Source organism: Sciurus vulgaris, assembly GCF_902686455.1.
Source record: "Sciurus vulgaris genome assembly, chromosome: 4".
Classification (NCBI taxonomy): Eukaryota; Metazoa; Chordata; class Mammalia; order Rodentia; family Sciuridae; genus Sciurus; species Sciurus vulgaris.
Window position 1 is genome coordinate 57,807,660 of NC_136464.1, and position 19,928 is coordinate 57,827,587.

Below are 19,928 nucleotides of genomic sequence, written 5' to 3' on the forward strand. Positions count from 1 at the left end.
ATATCCACGTCCAGGTCCTGTGGAACACAAGGCCCAGAGAGCATCCGTGGGTGGGGAGGAGGTAGGATCCCTTCCCCATCCCCAGGAAGGTGATTGGTTGAGACATCACTGGACGCCGCCTGCTGGGCCTGCCTGGGAGAAGCTGGCTTTCATGAAGGACAGGGCCTGGGAGAGGGAGAAGGGACACATGCTCCTCTTCTGAAGACAAAGGCCTCTGTGCAAAGGCAATATGAGGAGGCCACCCTTGTGTGAGGGACCCTGAGAGGACACAGAGGAAAGCGTGTCTATCCTGGGAGCAATGATGTCTCTAAGGAAGAACACCAAAATCACGCCCACAGGAACACACTACCCAGCAAGCCCTGCCCCGGGGGCGTGCCATGGTTTCCTGCCTGGGTTTCCTGTTCTGCCAAGTCAACTCTGGTCATTGCACAGGGTTCCCCAAGGTTTTACTTGAAAGTAAACTGAAAACATTAAGAGAAAAATGAAGTCTATCAAAGAACAGGAGCCTAGCTTTAGAGAGAAAAAAGACCAGAAAACTGCACAGCAGAACATTCCCCTTGCACTGGGGCGGTAGCTCAGGGGCAGAGCACTCAGCTAGCATTCAAGTGGCCCTGGGTTCAGTCCCTGGCACAGCAAAAAAAAAGTGTATCATATATATACACACACACACACACACATGTGTGTGTCTGTGTAGTGTGTGTGTGTGTGTGTGTGTATTCTTTCCATCAGGGCGTGTGTGTGTGTGTGTGTGTGTGTGTGTGTAGTGTGTGTGTGTGTGTGTGTGTGTGTGTCTGTGTAGTGTGTGTGTGTGTATTCTTTCCATCAGGGCGTGTGTGTGTGTGTGTGTGTGTGTGTATTCTTTCCATCAGGGCAACGAGCAGGTGGGATTCATTTGTACTGTACTTTCCAGCTCAGCAAGGAGCCAGGCATCTGGTAAGCCTTAGAGAGGAGTGGAAGCTTACACAAGCTCAGGTTTAAGCAAGTCCCCCTGAAGGGCTGTGGCCGCTGGGGGATTCAGGGAAGAGCAGGAAGGTTCTGGGCTACCTTTCAACAGTGATGGGGACCACCCCACATACAAAGGGTCCCAGTGGGTTCATCCAAAATGGCCACCTCTGTGCTACAGTGGGACCTCCCTGAAGAAGTTCCTTCTCTGAGTCCCCTTCCAGGCAGGCACAGTACAAGGCCCCCGAGAGAGGGACTAGGACTGGGACAGGACCTCACACTGAGGTCAGGACCTCACCTTGTGTTTTTTCATGGCTTTGGTCAGGCGGCTCACTACATCCGTGTCCTGAACACCCCGTGCCTTGAACTTCTTGGTCCATGAAAGCAGGACCCCCTGTGGGGAGGATCAGATCCAGTCCAAACACAGCAGCAGAAGCGCCAAACTCACAGAACATCTCCCACGGGCTTCTGTTTCTAGGCCGAAGCACCCCAATTCTTTTTCTCATTTTGTTTTCAATTGACACACAATCGTTCAGACTATGGGTATAGCACTGATGTTAGAATGCATGCATATAATGAATAATGATCAAATCAGGGAAATTAGCAAATCCATCACCTCAAACATTTAGCATTTATTTCTGGTTTGAATATTCAGTCTTTTAGTTCTTTTGAAATAAATAATACAGTTTCATTAACATAGTTGCCCTACTGTGCAACAGAACACCAGAATTAATTGCTCCTATCTAGCTGTAATTTTGTACCACTGGCCATTCTCTCCTCAGCCTTCCCTCCTTTTACTCTCCCCAGCTTCTGGAAACTACCATTCTACTTTCTATTTCCATGAGATCAGCTTTGCAGATTCCAAAAAATGAGCGAGATCAGGTGGTATTTGTCTTTCTGTGCCTGACTTATTTCACTTAACCGTCCTCCAGGTTCATCCATGTTGCCATAAATGACAGAATTTCCTCCTTTTTTGGCCAAACAGTATTCTACTGAGCACATGCAACACACTTTATCCATTCATCTGTTGGTGGACATTGCAGTTGATTCCATAGCTTGGCTATTGTGAATAGATTCTTCTAATATCACTTCAGAAACCTTTTAAAATATGTATTCCTCTCATTTGTGTAGATTGAAACTTGATACATAGTAACTGAGCAATTACTGAAAAGTTAGAACAACTGGGCACAGTGGCACACACCTGTAATCCCAGCAGCTCGGAAGGCTGAGGCAGGAGGATCTGGAGTTCAAAGCCAGCCTCAACAACTTAGCGAGGACCTAAGCAACTCAGTGAGACCCTGTCTCTAAACAAAATACAAAATAGGGCTGGAGACGTGGCTCAGTGGTTAAGTGCCCCTGAGTTCAATCCCCAGTACAAACAAAAAGAGAGAGAGAGAGAAAGAGAGAAAAGAAAAAAAGAAAGAAACTGCAATTTATTTAAAGCCAGGGAACTACTCTAGGTCTCACATGAGTGACAACCAGAGCCCAATTCGGTTGTAGCCCAATCTAGGTTTCTATGCTGCACCACAGCGCCACCCTGTGGTAACTCTCTCTCTCTCTCTCTCTCTCTCTCTCTCTCTCTCTCTCTCTCTCTCTCTCTCTCTCTCTCTCTCTCTCTCTCTCTAACTTCTGTTTTCATAGGTTATTGCAACATGCAGGTCCATCAAAGAGAGTGTGTAGGGTGGCTTCTCCCCCACAAGGGTGCCAGGCACAATGTGGGACCTGTTAGGGGAAAAGTGTATGGGAAACTGAGAGATAAACACTTGTGACATAATTCTAAGTTGAGGAAAAGTAAATAATAACATATAACTAACTATATGTTTTAAAACTGTATTTACAGCATAACATTAGAATTCAATGTAGAAGTGACTGGATGGGAAATTCCACAGTTCTAGAATTAGATATTTCTGAATACTGGGATTGGAAGTGATTGCTATTTTCTTTAAGTCTTTTGATTTCTACCCTCATTTTTTTTAACCTTGTAAAAGTATCACCATTTTACCATGAGAACACACAGAAAAATTTATCTTTGGCTAACCTTTTCTGTTCTCTCATTTAAAAAATAAAAACAGTGATTGCCTAGAATAGTGGCTTATGCCTGTAACCCCAGATCCAGATACTCAGGAAGCTGAGGCAGAAGGATGCAAGTTCAAGGTCTAACAACTTAGTAAGACCCTCAGCAACTTAGCAAGACCATATCTAAATATATATATATATATATATATATATATATGGGAGTGTAGTTCAGTGTAGAGCACCCCTGGGTTCAATCCTTAGTACCCGTCGCCCCCCATACACAGGCATGCACAAAATCAAGGGCTGAGTCAGTGGCAGAGTGAGTGCTTCGCTTGAGAGAAACCCTGGGTTCAGTCCCCAGCACCAAATAAATAAATTAAATAAACAAATCCCCCAAACCAAGTAACTAATGCTTTTTTAATCCTCAAGCCCTTATCTTCTTTAATCACTTTTAGTTTCTCAAAGAACTCCCTTAGGCACATGTCCCAAGGGCAAACTGACCCCCCACAGAGCCTGAGTTTCTCTCTGCTTCCCAAGGCCCCAGTTTCTGAGCTTCAGTGACAGGTGTTTAATCGTTGGCGTGCAGCCTGCACTCTTCCTCCTCCACCTGCCCCTCAGACCAACTCTGACACCTGATTCCCAGCTGCTGGCACTGCCGGAGCCTCTGCTATTCCATACAGCAACGGCAAGGAAGCTCAGAGCTAAGTTCACTGTGGCCTCACCTAAACATTCTCTGAAACCTTCTTTCTGTTACTTTTCCCCCAATCATTTCTTTATGAAAGAAAGAGAGAGAGAGAGAGAGAGAGAGAGAGAGAGAGAGAGAGAGAGAGAGAGAGAGAGAGAGAGAGAGAGAGAGAGAGAGAAACCTCAGCCTTGCTGTTCTGTAGAGAGGACAACACACCTCTACTCAACAGAATCTAATGGTCGATTGCACCTATGGATTGTAAGATAGTTATCAAGCACCTGTTAAGGCAGGGGTGGGTGGAGAATTATACAAAACAGCACCTGCCCTCCAGAAACACCTGTTGACTTTGGAATGAGACTCAAGAGCACAGAAACTAATAAGATACAGTCATCATGACCCAGTAGCCGTGGTTTATGCACCAGGCACAGTGTTAAGCTTTTACAAATAATTTTTCAAGCTTCCCTTCAACCAGCAAGTAAATATTATTACCCCTGCTTTATGAATGAGCAAACAAAAGGCTCAGGTAGTAACTTGTCCCAGAGGACACTGTGATTCAAGGCCAGGTCTGTGGAAGAACGTGGAAGCTTTGCTACTACCACCAAGCAGCAACCCATGCCGACCATATCGAATGCAACCCAAAGTTGTACAAGATTTGATGATGGACTACGGGTGTCATAGCCAGTATGTGCAATAGGAGATTAGAGGACACCACCCCCCCCAAACAGGAGTGACCTGGAGAGGAAGCTCATTGTCCTTCTGCATGGCCCTTAACGTAGTTTTTTAAAGATTTACATAAGATTGGGTTAGACATCCTCCTGTTCACAGATTGGAAGTCGAGTCACATGAGGATGAATTCCCAGGCCCACCTCCTGGCTAGTGGCACCGCTGAGACCAGGCAGCTCAGGCACTGTCTGTTCACTGCCATGTTTGCTCCAGGGACCCACCTCCATCCTCCTCCTGAGCACTCAGGGCAGAGGGAGGTGACCGAAGCTTCCCACTCTAATGCTAGGCAGCTATGTCAGTGGTCCTAACCTGGTCCTCAAACTGCATCTCATGTTACCTGTTAGAAATGCAAATTTGGGGCCTGGCTGCAGACCCCTGTGATTCTGCGGGGTACAGCAATCTATCAAGCCCTCCAGGGGTTTCCCCTGCAGCCCAAGGTTTGAGAACCACTGTAAAGCATCCCACTCCCCACTTAGTGCTTTGCTCATGATAAGGGTAGAATCAAGGGCTGGGGACATAGCTTGGTTGATAGAGTGCTTGCCTAGCAGGCACAAAGCCCTGGGTTCAATCCCCAGCACCACCCCACAAAAAAAGGGGTGGGCGGGGTAGAATTGAGGCCACCATGTTAAGCAGGTCTCTGCCATCTCATCATTAACAAACCCTGGAGGGGGGAAAATGATAAGCCAGAAGCTCCTGCTGCTTCCTTCTGTGCCCGCTGGCTCCTGCACAAGTCCCCTTCTCCATTCCCACTGGCTTACCTCTTCCAACTTAGTCTGTCTGCAAGGAAAAGAAAAAGTAAAGCCAAGGGGCAATTTCTTATGCTGCAACTCTTTGGTCTTCATGAAATCTGCCAGGCAGTCGGCTACGTATTCAAACAGCTGCAGAAAGAGAAAGCACAGGACCTGGAGCTAAGGCACAGCTGGATGCCCCCCTGGGGACAAGGGCTTCCCTGCCTGCCCCATACCTCAGAGCCATTCCCCCGGATGATTTCATTGGGCGTTGGGTAGAACTGACTCTCCATCTGGACATTTCGCTTCCCTTCTTCAGAGACTTGCACCTTCAAGACTCGAAACTTGGATCCTCCAAGATCCAGGGAAAGGAATTCCCCGTTTTCTATTAAGAAAAAAAAAAACAGTCACGATTCACTGAGGGGCTGCTCTGGGGTGAGCCCAGTGTTGGAAGGTGGACATATTAACACCATGAGTGCTCATGACCACCCCAAGCGTTAGTGTCAGCTTGCTCACCTGGGGGTGCTTGAAGAGCATGGCATGTGTCTGAGCCAGTGCGGCAGGGGACAGAGGTGGGGTGTGAGCCCAGGTCTGTCTGACTCTACAGCCTGAGCCCACCCCACTCAGTCAAGCTGTAGGGAATGAGCACATTCATTTGAGGAAGACACATGTGAACCCTCTTTTTTTTTTTTTTTTTTTTTGGTGCCAGAGTTTGAACCCAGGGTGCTCAACCACTGAGCCACATCCCCAGCATTTTTAATTTTTATTTTGAGACAGGGTTTCACTATGTTGCTTAGGGCCTTGCTAAATTACCGAGGCTGGCCTTGACTTGTGATCCTCCTGCCTCAGCCTCTCAGGTCCCTGGGATTATAGGCCAGCGCACCACACCCAGCTGGATGCTTAATCTTTAGGCCAGAGCCATTCCAAAAGGAGAAAATGGAACACTATCCAGACTGCCCCAAGAGAAATGCCTGTGACCAAAACGAAATGACCACACGTTAGGGGGGCAGCCCTCCCTGACCACTCTGACTCAGGATCCCTGCCACTGCCTTCAGCGTCAGCCAGAGATGGAGCGCATACTCAGACACGTACCCCTTTGGTCAACAAGCCTTTGTACATGATTATTCATGCCTGAAGAGTGGCTTCCGGTTGGTACCAGGCATGCTTCAGGATACACGCCCACAGCACAGGTCAGTGAAACTTCAAACTCACAAACCCAGCACCCAAAGGCCTTGTTTGGTACTACATGATGGCAGCCATGCCTGCCTGGATCTCAGGGGCCAGCCAGCCAGAGTCACTCCTTGTAAAGCACGAAATAAAACACAGAAGGAAATTGCTAGTAGATGGTAAAAACTGAAACATCAGCGCTTCTGACCTTCGAGATCAGGCAGGAAGCCAAGGGGGTCACCTGCAAAAAGAAATCACGGGAAGAAAAGATTCAAGGTGCAGGTCCCTTGAGGCCTAAGTACACCACAGCTCCTGCCCTTGGCTTCCCACACGATCCTGGGTCCTGCTCCTGGTCCTCATGTTCTCACGCAACAGGCTTCCCTTGACTGGGCCTGGCTGGTTTCTCCAATCTAGGCAATCCAAGAGCTAGCGGCAAAGGCTCAGCTGGCCCAGAGCAGTGCGGTCCACGCTTGCTCACCCCCACCCAGCATGCAGATCGTGCTTCACTGGGCTGAGAGTCAGCACTTCCAAACAAGCTCCCAGGCAGCCAAGGTGGAGAACCCTCACTGAGAGACTCAGCCAGCTTCATCTTTTGTTCCCGTGGAACAAAATGGAGATGATCTACCCAGATCAGCTCTGAAATGAGTCAGGGGAAGCCACCGATGACTGGCGAGGGACTTCAGGGAGCAAACCTTCTCCTGCTCATATGAGTACGCATTATGCACCAGCTGGAGATGCTCACCCAGATGTCTCCTTGGTGTGGAAGACAGATCACACCATCCTTGCACAAACATTTATGGGGCACTGGTCGGTGCCACATCACATGTCAGATGCTAGGAATGCTAGGAGTGAGAGGCTGCAGGTGCCCCAGGGAGATTATCAGCAATACAGGCGCAGGAGGAAGCCATTTCCATTGGAAGGACAAGAACTCTAATGGTGGAAAGTGCAGGGAGAGGTGCCCAAATCAGAGATGGGAGGCAGGCAGCCAGTTCCCCAGGGGGACGGACACAGCTGAGTGTTGCAATCAGAGCAAGTTAGGTAGCCAGGCAGGGAACAGCAGTGTTCCAGGGAGGGGAGACCATGAGCAAAGGAATGGGCACCTGTGGTTCTCAATCAAAAATGGGCCTGGAAGGTAGTCTGGGGTAAATCAGGAAGGATTGGAAAAGTCACCCCACCCCAAAGAATTAGGTCTTTATCAGGAAGGTGAGCAGGAGCCACAGAAAGTGGTTGTTTTTTTAAATTTATTTATTTATTTATTTATTTATTTTTTATCCTGGGGATTGAACCCAGGGTGCTTAACCACTGAGCCACATCCCCAGCTCTTTTTTATATTCTATTTAGAGACAGGGTCTCATTGAGTTGCCTAGGGCCTCGCTAATTACTGAGACTGGCTTTGAACTCGCAAACCTGCTGCCTCAGCCTCCTGAGCCACTGGGATTACAGGCAGGCGCCACCACACCCAGCTCACAGAAAGATTTTGAACAAGGGGATGCCAAGGCCTGATTGATATTTTGAGGGGACAAAACACCCCTGGCACCAATCAGGGCAGCCTGAGGGTTTAGCAAAAGAGGAGGCTGCGGAGCTGCACAATGGCGGACGATACCTGAGAACTGGCTAGCGCAGGAGACTTTCTTCTCTCCACCCACCACACCACAACGAGCGCCGTTATCACTGTGCAAACATGTCACTCCTCTGGTGACTCAAGGTGCCCTTTCATGGAAACCACGTGGTGTGATCCCTTCCGTGATGTGACTCTAACCCCAGAGGAAGAACTCACTGGAGCCTGGGGGAGAGAGGCCCTGCCCGGGCAGAGGAGGAGGGCAAAGGTGGTGAGTCTTCAGGGCCTCCCAGGTGGGCAGATTTTTTCCCACAATCCGCTTCCTGTTGATGGTCCCTGGAGACTAAGCCATGTCAGGGTTCACACCTTCCTTCCCTCCACATTCCCCAGTGCAGTGTCTCCTGAAGGCACAGGGTGACAGACTGTGTAGATTCCTGGAGATTCAGTCTCCAGAGGGAGAGGCTGGGAAAACCAGGTTTGGAAATCATTCCAGATGAATCTGATTCTTATTCTCAGGCATGAGATGAACCCTCTGGGACCATCAGCCATGATGACTGGCTACCTCAGAGCTCCTGGGCTGGTCCAAGGCCTCCATGCAGGCCTAGGAGGCAGCTGGAGGCAGAAGCCAGCTGGGATTCAGCAGAGGCACCCTAACCACCTTCACAACCCCTCCCTGGGTGCTTCCGGGGCCCCTCCTTCCATGCCTGCTAGAGAAGCCACAGATGATAACAAAACACTCTGAAGGCTCTGGGTCCTAAGAACGGTCCATGGCAGTTTTGTAAAAGGCTGGGAGGTCAATCAGCCTCAGACAGTTGATGCCCTCCGACAGGTTCAGGTGAGAGGAGAAGCTACAGAGAGCAAGGAGACGCAGAAGGAGCTCGTCATACATTTCTGAACTGGAACCCACCAGGGATTAGGAGAGGTTTATTTGGTTTTTGTCAGTAATCACAAAATAACACCACCAGTTCATAAGAGCTACAGAACACTGGGGACCATATTTGGGAGATTTTAAAGCGCTTCATTAACAACCACACTGGGTCCTGATGTGGGGCTCAGAAAACAATACCCCAAAATATGCTACTCTGGAGCACCTGGAGAACAGCAAATTGAGGAAGGGCTTTCCCTGGAGTCCCCTTATCTGCCTAGGGACCTGATCCACCAAGGAGGAACACATTTGCCTTCAATCCTCTACCAAGATATCATTAACCAAGGAGGGTTACTTCTGATCACCAAGAGATTGAAAACCAAACACTACACCTGGAGCCCGGAGGAACTTTGTCCCAGGCCATTGTCTGCTCTTTCCCCCTAAAAATCATTTACTACCCCTCTGAAATTGCCTGCAGCCCCCACTTCCCTCTTCCTAAGGAAGAGGGTATTTAAGCCACAACCCGCCGCGCCCCCCACACCTTCTTTGAGTTTCCCATTGTGTGTGGCTCCTGTGGTCCATGCACATTAATAAATTTGCATGCCGGCTTCTCCCATTGGTCTATTGTAGTTTTATTTCAGCAAACATAAAGATTCAAGCCTCTGAGAGGGAGGGAGTCGCTCCCGTGGCCCCTCCATTTACGGTCCTACTGTCAGAGGGCCACGCCGACCATCCCCTTGTACTGATGAGGACAGGGGCACAGTAGTCCTGGGACCCACAAGGGCACTGCTCACTTGATACTCGGGTCCAGGAACCTCTCTGCAACAGAACCACTGGATGCCGTGTTGTGGGGGAGAGGTCTGAGTGAACGGTGAAGAAAAGAGGCGCACGTCTCCTGCCTGAGGAAGACTGGGTTTCTAGCACGTGATCAATCTCACTTCTAAACGTCGGAAGCAGCCAGCCCACCCCTCCAGATCACCGAAGGCCACTCTCCCTTGCTCCTTGGGGCCACACCTTCTTGGTATCTGGAGGTGGGGCCACAGCTCAGGAAGCAAGGAGGACTTAGCCCCAGTGTGTCACCACCTACACACACCCAGTGAGTCAGATGCCCCTGCAGAATGACTCTGGACAACCTGTCAAGGACCACAGTCCCCTCCCCACTCCCATCAAGTACTGTCAGAGGCAGGGCTGAGATTTCAAAGTAGGATTGTCTCTCTCCAAAGTTCGAGTTCCTCAAGGGTGGTTCTCTGCCCATCCCAAGCAGCGGCCCACGAGCGAGGAGGAGGGAACTCTCAGCAGAGCCATGCTACTTTGACCCAAGCACTGCCCAGAGCGGCCCAGAATTCAACCAATCAAATCAAAGGCCCCCTGAGAATTCCCCAAGCTCCGGCCCCTGCTCCTTCCGGGGCCCCAAGGCTCTGATCACTGGGATCTTGAAAATGGGGCAGGCTGGCTCCTCCATGCTCCCATCCAACCTGGCAGTAGCAGCTTCTCCAGGGTGTTCCATGCAGAGCACGTGGCACAGCCGGTCCCTAATATTTCAGGACAGCAGTAGATGCTCAGTAAATGCCAGTTCTTTTCTCTTCTGGCTTTGCCCAGAGGCTAAGAACGGAGGAGTCAGGCAGGAACTCAGATCCCTTTTAGAGAGCCCTGGGCTGTGGTAGTCAAAATAATGTCCCCATCCCCTCGTGTCCCAATCCCTGACTGTGTTAGAGCAAATGGCAAAGGAGAACTAAAGTTGCAGGTTGCAAATAGACTAGAAATTGCTTATCTGTTGACCTTGAGCCTGGGAGATGATCAGGGTCTCTCAGTGTGGAAGAAGGAGGCAGAAAGAGGATCAGAGTCAGAGAAAATTTTGATTTTTGTTTTTTTGTTTGTTTGTTTGTACTAGGCAATTGAACCCAGGGGTGCTTAACCACCAAGGTATATCCCCAGCTCATTTTAATTTTGAGACAGGGTCTCACTAAGTTGCTAAAAGCCTTGCTAAATTGCTGAGGCTGGCTTTGAACTCCATCCTCCTGCCTCAGCCTCCCAAGCCACTGGGATTACAGGCATATGCCATCACACCTGGCTTCCAGAGAAAGATCTGATGACGCAATACTGCTGGCTTTGAAGATAGAAGGGAGTATAAGCTAAGGAATGTGGTGGCTCCTAGACGCGGAAAGAGACAGGGAGACATTCTCCCTGGAGCCTCCAGAGGGAAGGTCGCCCTGCCAACCCTGTGATTTTAGCCCAAATAGACTCATTTCAGACTCCTGACCGCCAGAACTGTAAGAGCATATATTTGTGTTGTGTGAATCCACTAAATTTGTGGTAGTGTGTTCCTAGAGTCTCCAGGGGAGAGACCTGGGAAACCACATGTTTAGGAATTGTCCCAGGTGAATCTAAACCTTATTTCCAGGCAAGTATGAACCCCTGCTCCTACTGTAGACCCCCAGCCAGCCTGCCAGCTCCGGCTCACCCCTAAGAATAGAGCACAGCAATGGAAACCCAATACCTAGACCAATGCTCTTATTTTACACATGGAGAAACCAAGGCTACTCACTTGCCCAATGTCACCAAGGAGTGACAGAGCTGGGCCTAGTGTTCTTGAATTGTCATTTAATTTTATTTCCATTGCAACATGCTTCCTTGCATTACTTTTCTAACCTAGAATCTAGACACCTAGGAATGAACGCCATTTACTGTTCTTTCAACTTCCATGTCAGGCCCAGATGCATCGGATGCTCAGAACACTGAGGTGAATAAGTCCCAGGGCCTCATGGAGTCTTTAGTCCAGGGGAGACTCATCCACCATGGTGGCCAGGACTCTGACAAGCACCTAACCCAGTATGAGTATGCTTCCCAGCTGAGATAGTGAGTGATCTTTCTAGACTGTTCTTAGAAAGCTAAGGTGGGATGCTGCAGCAAGAGAGGGGACAGGCCAGGCACAATGGTGCACACCTGTAATCTTGGCGACTAGGGAGGCCGAGGCAGGAGGATCGTGAATTCAAAGCCAGCCTCAGCAACTTAGCGAGGCCCTAAGCAACTCAGGGAGCCCCTGTCTCTAAACAAAATATAAAAATGGGCTGGAGATGTGATTCAGTGGGTTCAATCCCTGGTACCAAAGAGAGAGAGAGAGAGAGAGAGAGAGAGAGAGAGAGAAAGAGAGAGAGAGAGAGGGAGAGAGAGAGAGATGGGACAGAACTTGTGAGGCCAGCATGGGCAGGGAGAAAGCAAGGTGCCTGGGTCTGTGGAACCCAGAGGTGTTCAGCAGCACTGAAGCAGAGAGGGCCAGGGAGAAGGGACGTGGAAAGAGAAGATGGGTATAAAAGCAAACATCAGGGACCCCTCAGTCAGGAGGAGCCAGGCGGATCAGGTCCTGGCGGGCCCAGCCCACTCACCCGAGCCATCTGGAATGGCCCTGACAAAGGTGGGCAGCATCTTCACCGAGGCCGTGGGGTTGGTGTCCTTCCCCAGGCCTTTCTCCATCTCAGCCTGGAACCGCGCCATGATGTCCAAAAGGGTCTCATCAGAAAGCCGCATGTGATACAGGAATCTGTCCACCTGGAAGAGAGATTGGGGTGATCAGGGTTGGCAAATGGGGTGCTTGCCCTCCAGCCAAGGCTGTAAACTCCCACTCCTTCCACAAGGCTGTGTCCCAACTGAGGGACAGATTTGTGATGTGCACTCCCACAGTCTCCTTAGCTGACCCCTCCACCAGCCAGGGACAGAGTGGAGAGTCGAGGGAGCAGAATGGAATGGAAGACCGACAAGTGTCCACTTATTCTTCTAAAGGGCAAGCTCTGGGGAAGAATGACTTTCCATTATTCTGATGGGACAATAGCCAGGGAGGTGGGGACTGAGGAGCATGCAGGGCTTCCAATTCCCACCTCTACCTTGGTACCATTTCCTCTCCACTGGAAAAGACTGTCCTCAGCCTGAATCTTCAATTCCTAGACATGGAAACTTCCTTTGATCCAATTATGACTGTATATATTCAGAAACATTCCCCTTTGTTTATTAGCTTCTAAGAAGCTCAGACCCAAATCTGGTCCTTTATGGGTTCAGTGGCACATGCCTATAATCCCAGTGACTCGGGAGGCTGAAGCAGGAGGATTGCAAGTTTGAGGCTAGCCTCAGTAACATAGCAAGACCCTGTCTCAAAATTAAAAAATAAAAAGGGCTAGGAATGTGACTCAGTGCCCCTGGGTTCAATCCCTAGTACCAAAAAGTCAATTCAATAAATAAAAAGGAGAAAGGATTGGGGATATAGATCAGTGGTCAAGTGCCCCTGGGTTCAATCCTCAGGACCAAAATAAAGTTTCCTTTAAAAAAAAAAAAAAAACTACTTCTTTAAATTTCTGTTTTGATTTAACTGAGGTTGTACTAATTAAGATGAAGTTAAATTTTTTGGGGGGAGAGGTATAGAAGATTGAACTCAGAGGCACTCAACCACTGAGCCACATCCCCAGCCCTATTTTGTATTTTATTTAGAGACAGGGTCTCACTGAGTTGCTTAGGTCCTCACTTTTGCTGAGGCTGACTGAACTCACGATCCTCCTACCTCAGCCTCCCAGGCTGCGGGGATTACAGGCATGAAGCACCGCACCCAGCCTACTTTTTAAACTCACCTCAAATTGCTGTTGGAAATGAGTGATTGTCACTCAAGTAACCAAGAAATTGAGGCAAAGGACCAACTGTCCCAGGGGAAAGAAGTTGTAAAAATCACTGGTGTGTTCAGTCCACTTGGCGTTAAGATACCACATCAGGAATGGCGGAAAGCTTCCTCCCCACACTGATGCTAGTGAATTGCTGGTGGAAGGCTGGATTCCCTGGGCTTCTTGGGAGGGATTATCGATGGGGCAGGAAGAGAGACAGTAGCATGTGCACGCTAAAGTTGCAGCTCTGTTGTATTTACTCAGCACCGCCCCCAGGTCGCCAGGAGCTTGCTACCTCGCATTCCTGGAGAGAGCAAACTTTTCTGGAAGAACTTGTGTTGCTGTCTGAAAAGCGCTCTTGTGTATGTAGCCTCACCAAATCTCTATGACAGCTGGGCACGGTGGCACACACCTGTCATCCCAGCAACTCGGGAGGCTGAGGCTGAAGGATCACGAGTTTGAAGCCAGCCTCAGCAACTTAGTGAGGACTTAAACAACTCAGTGAGACCCTGTCTCTAAATAAAATATTAAAAAGGGGCTGGGGGTGTGGCTCAGTGGTTAAGCACCACTGGGTTTAATTCCCAGGACCAAAAAGAAAAAAGAAAAGAAAAAAAAAAATCTCTATGACATCCCTTTGAGGCAGCCAGATAAGGCCACAATTATTGTCCCTGAGAGATGAGGAATGCAGGCTCAGAGCCATGCAGTAGCATTCATAGAGCTGTAGTTAAGGGGCAGGGCTGGGACTATCATGCTGTCTCTAAACTCCTCTCTCCACAGCCTGGTTTTGGCTCACAATTCCACGGGGGATCCACATGCCCAACAGACAAATTACACCAAAAGCACAGGGCTCCCCTCTTATCCTAGGAAGGTGCCCAGCCATCAGCCAGGCCTCAGAGGGCCACAAGACCCAATCCACTGAAATGGCCCCATAGCTCTGGGGACTTGGAGATCAGAAAGGCCAGAAAACCATTAGAGGGTGGTTAACAATAAAGGACAACTGAGCTTTCAGCATGTTGGAGAAGAAAGACTGTAACCAGGTCATGCTTCACTAAGAGCTTCCTACTCACCCTGTGTCTGTTTATGATTAATTGGTTGGCACAGCCACACACACAGAGAAAACTGCATGGATGGGACGTGACCCCAGTAATTGGCGTTGGAGAAGAGAAGGAATGCCCCGGATGGGAACCAAGCTTGATCCTTTATCACCACATCTAAGCCCCTCAGGCTGTGGCCCCTCAAACTGCTGATCGTTTTTGCTCTGCCGGAGAGTATAAAGAGCTTTTCCAGGCAACCACCTAACGGCATCCTTTGGGGCCGTTGTGAACTGCAGCCTGCCAGTGTCACTTAGTCCATTGATGGCTTCTGCTCTTTCAATAAATCAACGTTATGGCGGAAAGAATGTCATCTTAGCAGTTTCTTTTTTTTTTTTTTTTGAGAGGAGGTATCAGGGTTTGAACTCAGGGACACTTAACCACTGAGCCACATCCCCAGCCCTATTTTGCATTTTATTTAGAGACAGGGTCTCACGGAGTTTCTTAGTGCCTCGCTTTTGCTGAGGCTGACTTTGAACTCCATGATCCTCCTGCCTCAGCCTCCCAAGTCTCTGGGATTACAAGTGTGTGCCACCATGCCCAGCAGCAGTTTCTTATTTATCCTTTGTCTTCCACGTACCTGGTGCAGTAGCTAGACAGGAAGATTGAAATGTATGTTGGCGGGGGGAGCTGTCTTTTTAATCCATGTAGGTGTTCTGGGGCATGTATAACCAGGGGCACTTGTCCCAGGCACCAAAGGAGGGAGTTGGATTTGCAGAACACCAAGCCCACTTTTGGAGGGACTCACAACTTGTAATAGGAAATGTCATCTAAACAGGAGAGCCAACCAGCATCCCATTTAACTTGGAAAAAGCAAATTCACAGACTTGAAGCTCAGACCTGTTGAATTGCAGAATGTAGGAGCTAGACGGGACTTAGGGATCACTCGGTCCAGAGGTCTCCTGGGATAAACCAAGAGTCATAAAGGGGTTCTGCTCTTTGACCTACTGATTTCACTTCAGAAATCTATCCTCAGAAAATAATGCTAAATATGGAGAAAAACAATCACAGGCCAGTATCTGTCATGGCCATATCTTTTTCATTGTAAGGAATTTGATTTTTATTATTAGTCAATAAGGAAAAAATTTTGAGCAGAGAACCTAAATAATCTGACATATATAACATATTTCAGTTGCTAAAAAGAATGTATTTGAAGATCCAAATGTCCATCAAGAAGCAAAAGGTTGGGCTGGGGATATAGCTCAGCTGGTAGAGTGCTTGCCTTGCAAGCACAAGGCCCTGAGTTCAATCCCCAGCACTGCAAAAAAAAAAAAAAAAAAAGAAGAAGTAAAAGGTTAAATAAATTGTGACATACTCAAGAAATATTAGGAAGATGTTAAGTTAATAATTACAAAGATAATGAATGAATGGTCATAAGTGTTTACAACATAACAATAAGCGCTGGAATCAAGATGCAGAACTGAGCTGGGTGGGTGTGGTGGTTCACACCTGTAATCCCAGCGGCTCCGGAGGCTGAGGCAGGAGGATTGCAAATTCAAGGCCAGCCTCAGCAATTTAGCAAGGTCCTAAGCAATTCAGCAAGACCCTGTCTCTAAATAAAATATAAATAAGGGCTAGGGATGTGGCTCAGGGGTTAAGTGCCCCTGGGTTCAATCCCCAGTACCAAAAAAAAAAAAGAAAGAAAGATGCAGAACTGTACATATAGCACATTATAAATATAACTGTGGGAGAAAAAAAAACCCACAAGGGCACCTACACAGCAAACATGACAGTGTTTGTGATTAAAGGTAAATTAAAAGTGAGATTAAAGGTAACATTTCACTAGGTGCATTGGCTCACACCTGTAATCCCAGCAGCTCAGGAGGCTGAGGCAGGAGGATTGTGAGTTCAAAGCCAGCCTCAGAAAAAGTGAAGTGCTAAGCAACTCAGTGAGACTATGTCTCTAAATAAAATATAAAAAAGGACTGGGGATGTAGCTCAGTGGTCAAGACCGCCTGGGTTAAATCCCCAGTTCCAAATAAATAAAATAAAATATAAAAGCAACATTTTCACTTTTTCATAATGTTGACTTACTAAACTGTAAAAAATACTGAAAACCTAACCAGTCTTTTTCTTACGGACAACACTCTGCAGGTCAGTGACCAGGCCTGACCTAGTGCTATCAACAGGTCAAATAGTGTCAATATATTGAATTGGAAAAGAACCTGTCAGAGTGATTCCTCTTTTCCTTTCTTCTTGTTTGTTTTGTTTTATTTTTGTCTTTAATGTTTGAATGAGGAGATTAAAAAAAAAAAAAAAAAAAACGTTCCAGGGTCTGAATAGTAACCTTTGCAGGCACATGTAAGTCCAGAATCTTGACAGTTCTAGAGACACAAGGTACACAAACTAAGATGGGACTGGCTACCAGGCCACCGAGAGAGAACACAGTGTGCCTTTTGACCAGCTGTGTTTTCATCCCATGGAGGAATGCTCTCAAAATCTATGACTCAGCCTGAGAGCCATAAAGCAGCCTCCTGCACGGCCCCAGAGATGGCTAGGTCCCTAGGTTAACTGCAAAGCTCCACTTTCTTGCCTTCTGCAGGGAGGGGGAAGGTGAACTTCAGGTATTTACAAAGACTGACCCTTCTTCCATCTGGGAGTCTGCATTTCCACAGGGGCTATTGGAATCTGTACCTGGGCTGGTGGACAAACATGTCCCGCCTTAACCTAGGGTAGAACCAAAGGTCAGCCACCACGGGGGGACCAAGGAAATGAAATAATTTTGCAGAACCAAAGATTTCAGGGTTCTAAGACTCCCTCTTGGAAGCAGAAGAGACACGGTGCCGGTTGCATCCTGCCCAAGCTGGTGATAACTGCAAGGGAATTCGAAGCTGGGCTGGGGACAGTTCTATCAGCTCCTCAAGTAGCCAGTAGGGGGCTCTGTGAGTCTAACCAACAAGTAGAAATTAAAAGGTTAAATCTAACTGCTTTATATTCTTAAGTTTGCTGTACTTCTAACTTTCTCATAAATAGAATTTAGTGGAAGTTTATCTCACCAAGTACACTAAGACTGTGAGGGTCTCATCCTCTTATTGTGAAACATGGGAAGACATCATAGTAAATAGAAAGAAGGCTGGGAGTGGCTTTCTCAGATTTAGGTTTAATTGGATTTCACCTTAAATGCCTGGGTGACCTTGGCTGAGTCCACCTGTTATCTGTAAATTGAGTCATGCTACTCGGTGGCCTGCTGCTACTGACAGCCAGTCAGGGAGTGCAGCCTGTAAGGCAGGCTTGTTTCAGCTGCCTGGAGAGAATCCTGCTTACCCCCAGTTGACCTTGGCAACCCCTAACTAGCAAATTTGGAATTTTGGAAACTAGTTCCTAGGGCAAAGTGACCAATTAATGCACACCTTTAATAGCACACTGTTGGCAAATAGCATGTGTCATTAATAAACATTTCAATTAGCACATGTTAAAACTCACATCCCACCTGGGCACAGTGGTGTGCACCTGTAGTCCCAGCTATTAGGGAGGCTGAGGCAGGAGGGTGGCTTGAGGCCAGGAGTTAAAGGCCAGCATGAACTATATAGCAAGACCTCATCTTGAAAAAACAAATATTTCATATTTATTTATGAAATATATACATTCTAATAAGAACAAATAAATAGCCAGACGCAGTGGCAAATGCTATAGTCCCAGCTACTCAGGAGGCCAAGGCAGGAGGATCAAAAGTTTGAGGCCAGCCAGAACAACTTAAAAAGACCCTGTCTCAATAAAATAAAAGGGGATGGGGACGTAGCTCAGTGGTAGAGAGCTTGCCTTGCATACACAAGGCCCTAGATTCCATCCTATAATATAGGGTCTATATTTTATATACTTTCAAATATATGAATAATTAGATCTGTTTCAAAAGTTCTTAAAACTGGGCTGGGGTTGTGGCTCAGTGGCAGAGTGCTTAACTAGCATGTGTGAGGCACTGGATTTGACCCTCAGCACCACATAAAAATAAATAAAATAAAAGTCCATCAACAACTAAAAAAAAAAAAAAATCAGAAAAAATAAGTTCTTAAAACTTCTTTACACATGACTCTTCCACTGGGGCCCTTCCCCCAAAGCATCCCTGAATCAAGCACAAACCTCTGCAAGCTTTCTATTGACTTTCTCTTCAGCCCCTCTGTTTGTGATATCTGCCAGGAAGTTCCACTGTAATTCAGGGTTCAGGACAGTAATGCAATGCCCAGGAGTCCGCAGACTTACCTCCTCTTCTCCCTCTGAGATTTTACTGGTCAGAGGTTCCCAGTATCTGTTCTTAATAAGCTCTCTGAAACTGGGGATCGAACCCAGGGCCTCCCCCATGCTAGACAAGTGCACTACCACTGAGCTCCTGAGTCCCTTTCTGATGCAGGCAGGGGATCAGCTGGTTCTGTCTGAAGGACGCCCGGCATCTCTCCGCTCTGTGAGTCCTTACCTTCTTGATCTGATCCTCTTTTAGCTTGGTGAAGTAAAATGCCATCAAATGGACTGCAAACATGTTTTCCCAAGTTTGGTTTTTCCTGAACTAGGCAAAGATCTCTGGGCAGTTTTTACTCCCACGATTCCGGAGCGCTGTGCACTTCCAGTCCAGGCCAGGAGCGAGGTGCTGCCGATTAAATACTTTCAGTCGGCCTGGTTCAATGATTAAACTTCGCCCCCTGTCTCTGGTCCCTCCCTCTGCCACACACTTAATTGTCTACCAGGAGGCTCTGGGGTAGCTGAGGGCCCGTGGAGGGGGAGGCCGGGAATTGATGGGCTGCTTGACTATTTGAGTATGGAGTGCCACAAAATCTCGTTGCCAAGCAACGCTCTCAGGCCAGTGCTCCACCAAGCCCACTCAGCCGAGGAAAATCTTTTGAGAAGTTAGACCCTAAACAAAGCCAACGTTCAGTAGAGCTGCTCTGCAAACGGCCAGCCCCAGGTTTTCCCCTTTAGTCCCTTTCTCCTCTACCTGGTAACAAAATTCCATGACTCCTTGGTCCCCTGAAAAACTGTCTTAAGGAAGACTAAATAAGGCCCTGATCAGAAAGTTTCCAAAAATGTTGGAGCAAATTCCTCTATTGGTGAAAGATCCAGTCTCTTGGCTAACAGCCCAGGGTTAATGGAAAATGATCAATTAAAGGCTTATCTATTCATGATGTGAAGGCAGACAACCTTTATTTCCCAGGTAATGACCCAGGAAAAAAATATGTGTAAGAATGAAGTCACCGGGACTCTCTGGGAAGCAGCTGCTAGAGAGAAAAATTGAAGTTCCAGATGGGAAAAGTTTTCCTGCTACTGAGATACTGGGTTGACTGATGTAGCTCACTATTTGGTTGACTGACTTTTCTCACTAGTCATACTTGATGTGAGAAGGACCAAGAAAGGTACCAAGATGTGGGAATGACAAACCTCCACTCGTGTGATGGCCATTGGGTGGCTAGTGAGATCATGAGCAACAGGGTTAAAAGCAGCTAACAAGAATGGAGCATTTTCTAGCCCCATTTTATAGATGAGAAAAGTGAGGCCCAGAAAGGTTAAATGACTTACTCAAAATCACA

At 47.8% G+C, this 19,928-nt stretch overlaps 1 protein-coding gene across 1 annotated transcript in view; it reads right to left on the reverse strand.

Annotated features, from left to right (window-relative positions):
• Positions 1 to 19,051, reverse strand: part of HKDC1 (hexokinase domain containing 1) — a 49,364-nt gene extending 30,313 nt beyond the window's left edge. Inside the window, 6 exon segments of the mRNA XM_079135769.1 lie at positions 1 to 17; positions 1,241 to 1,336; positions 5,125 to 5,244; positions 5,331 to 5,479; positions 12,068 to 12,230; positions 18,824 to 19,051. The exon segment at positions 1 to 17 is cut by the window's left edge and continues 83 nt beyond it. Of these exon segments, the coding sequence (XP_078991895.1) occupies positions 1 to 17; positions 1,241 to 1,336; positions 5,125 to 5,244; positions 5,331 to 5,479; positions 12,068 to 12,230; positions 18,824 to 18,886 (608 nt within the window). The 5' untranslated portion in view covers positions 18,887 to 19,051.
• Positions 19,052 to 19,928: the final 877 nt, after the last annotated feature.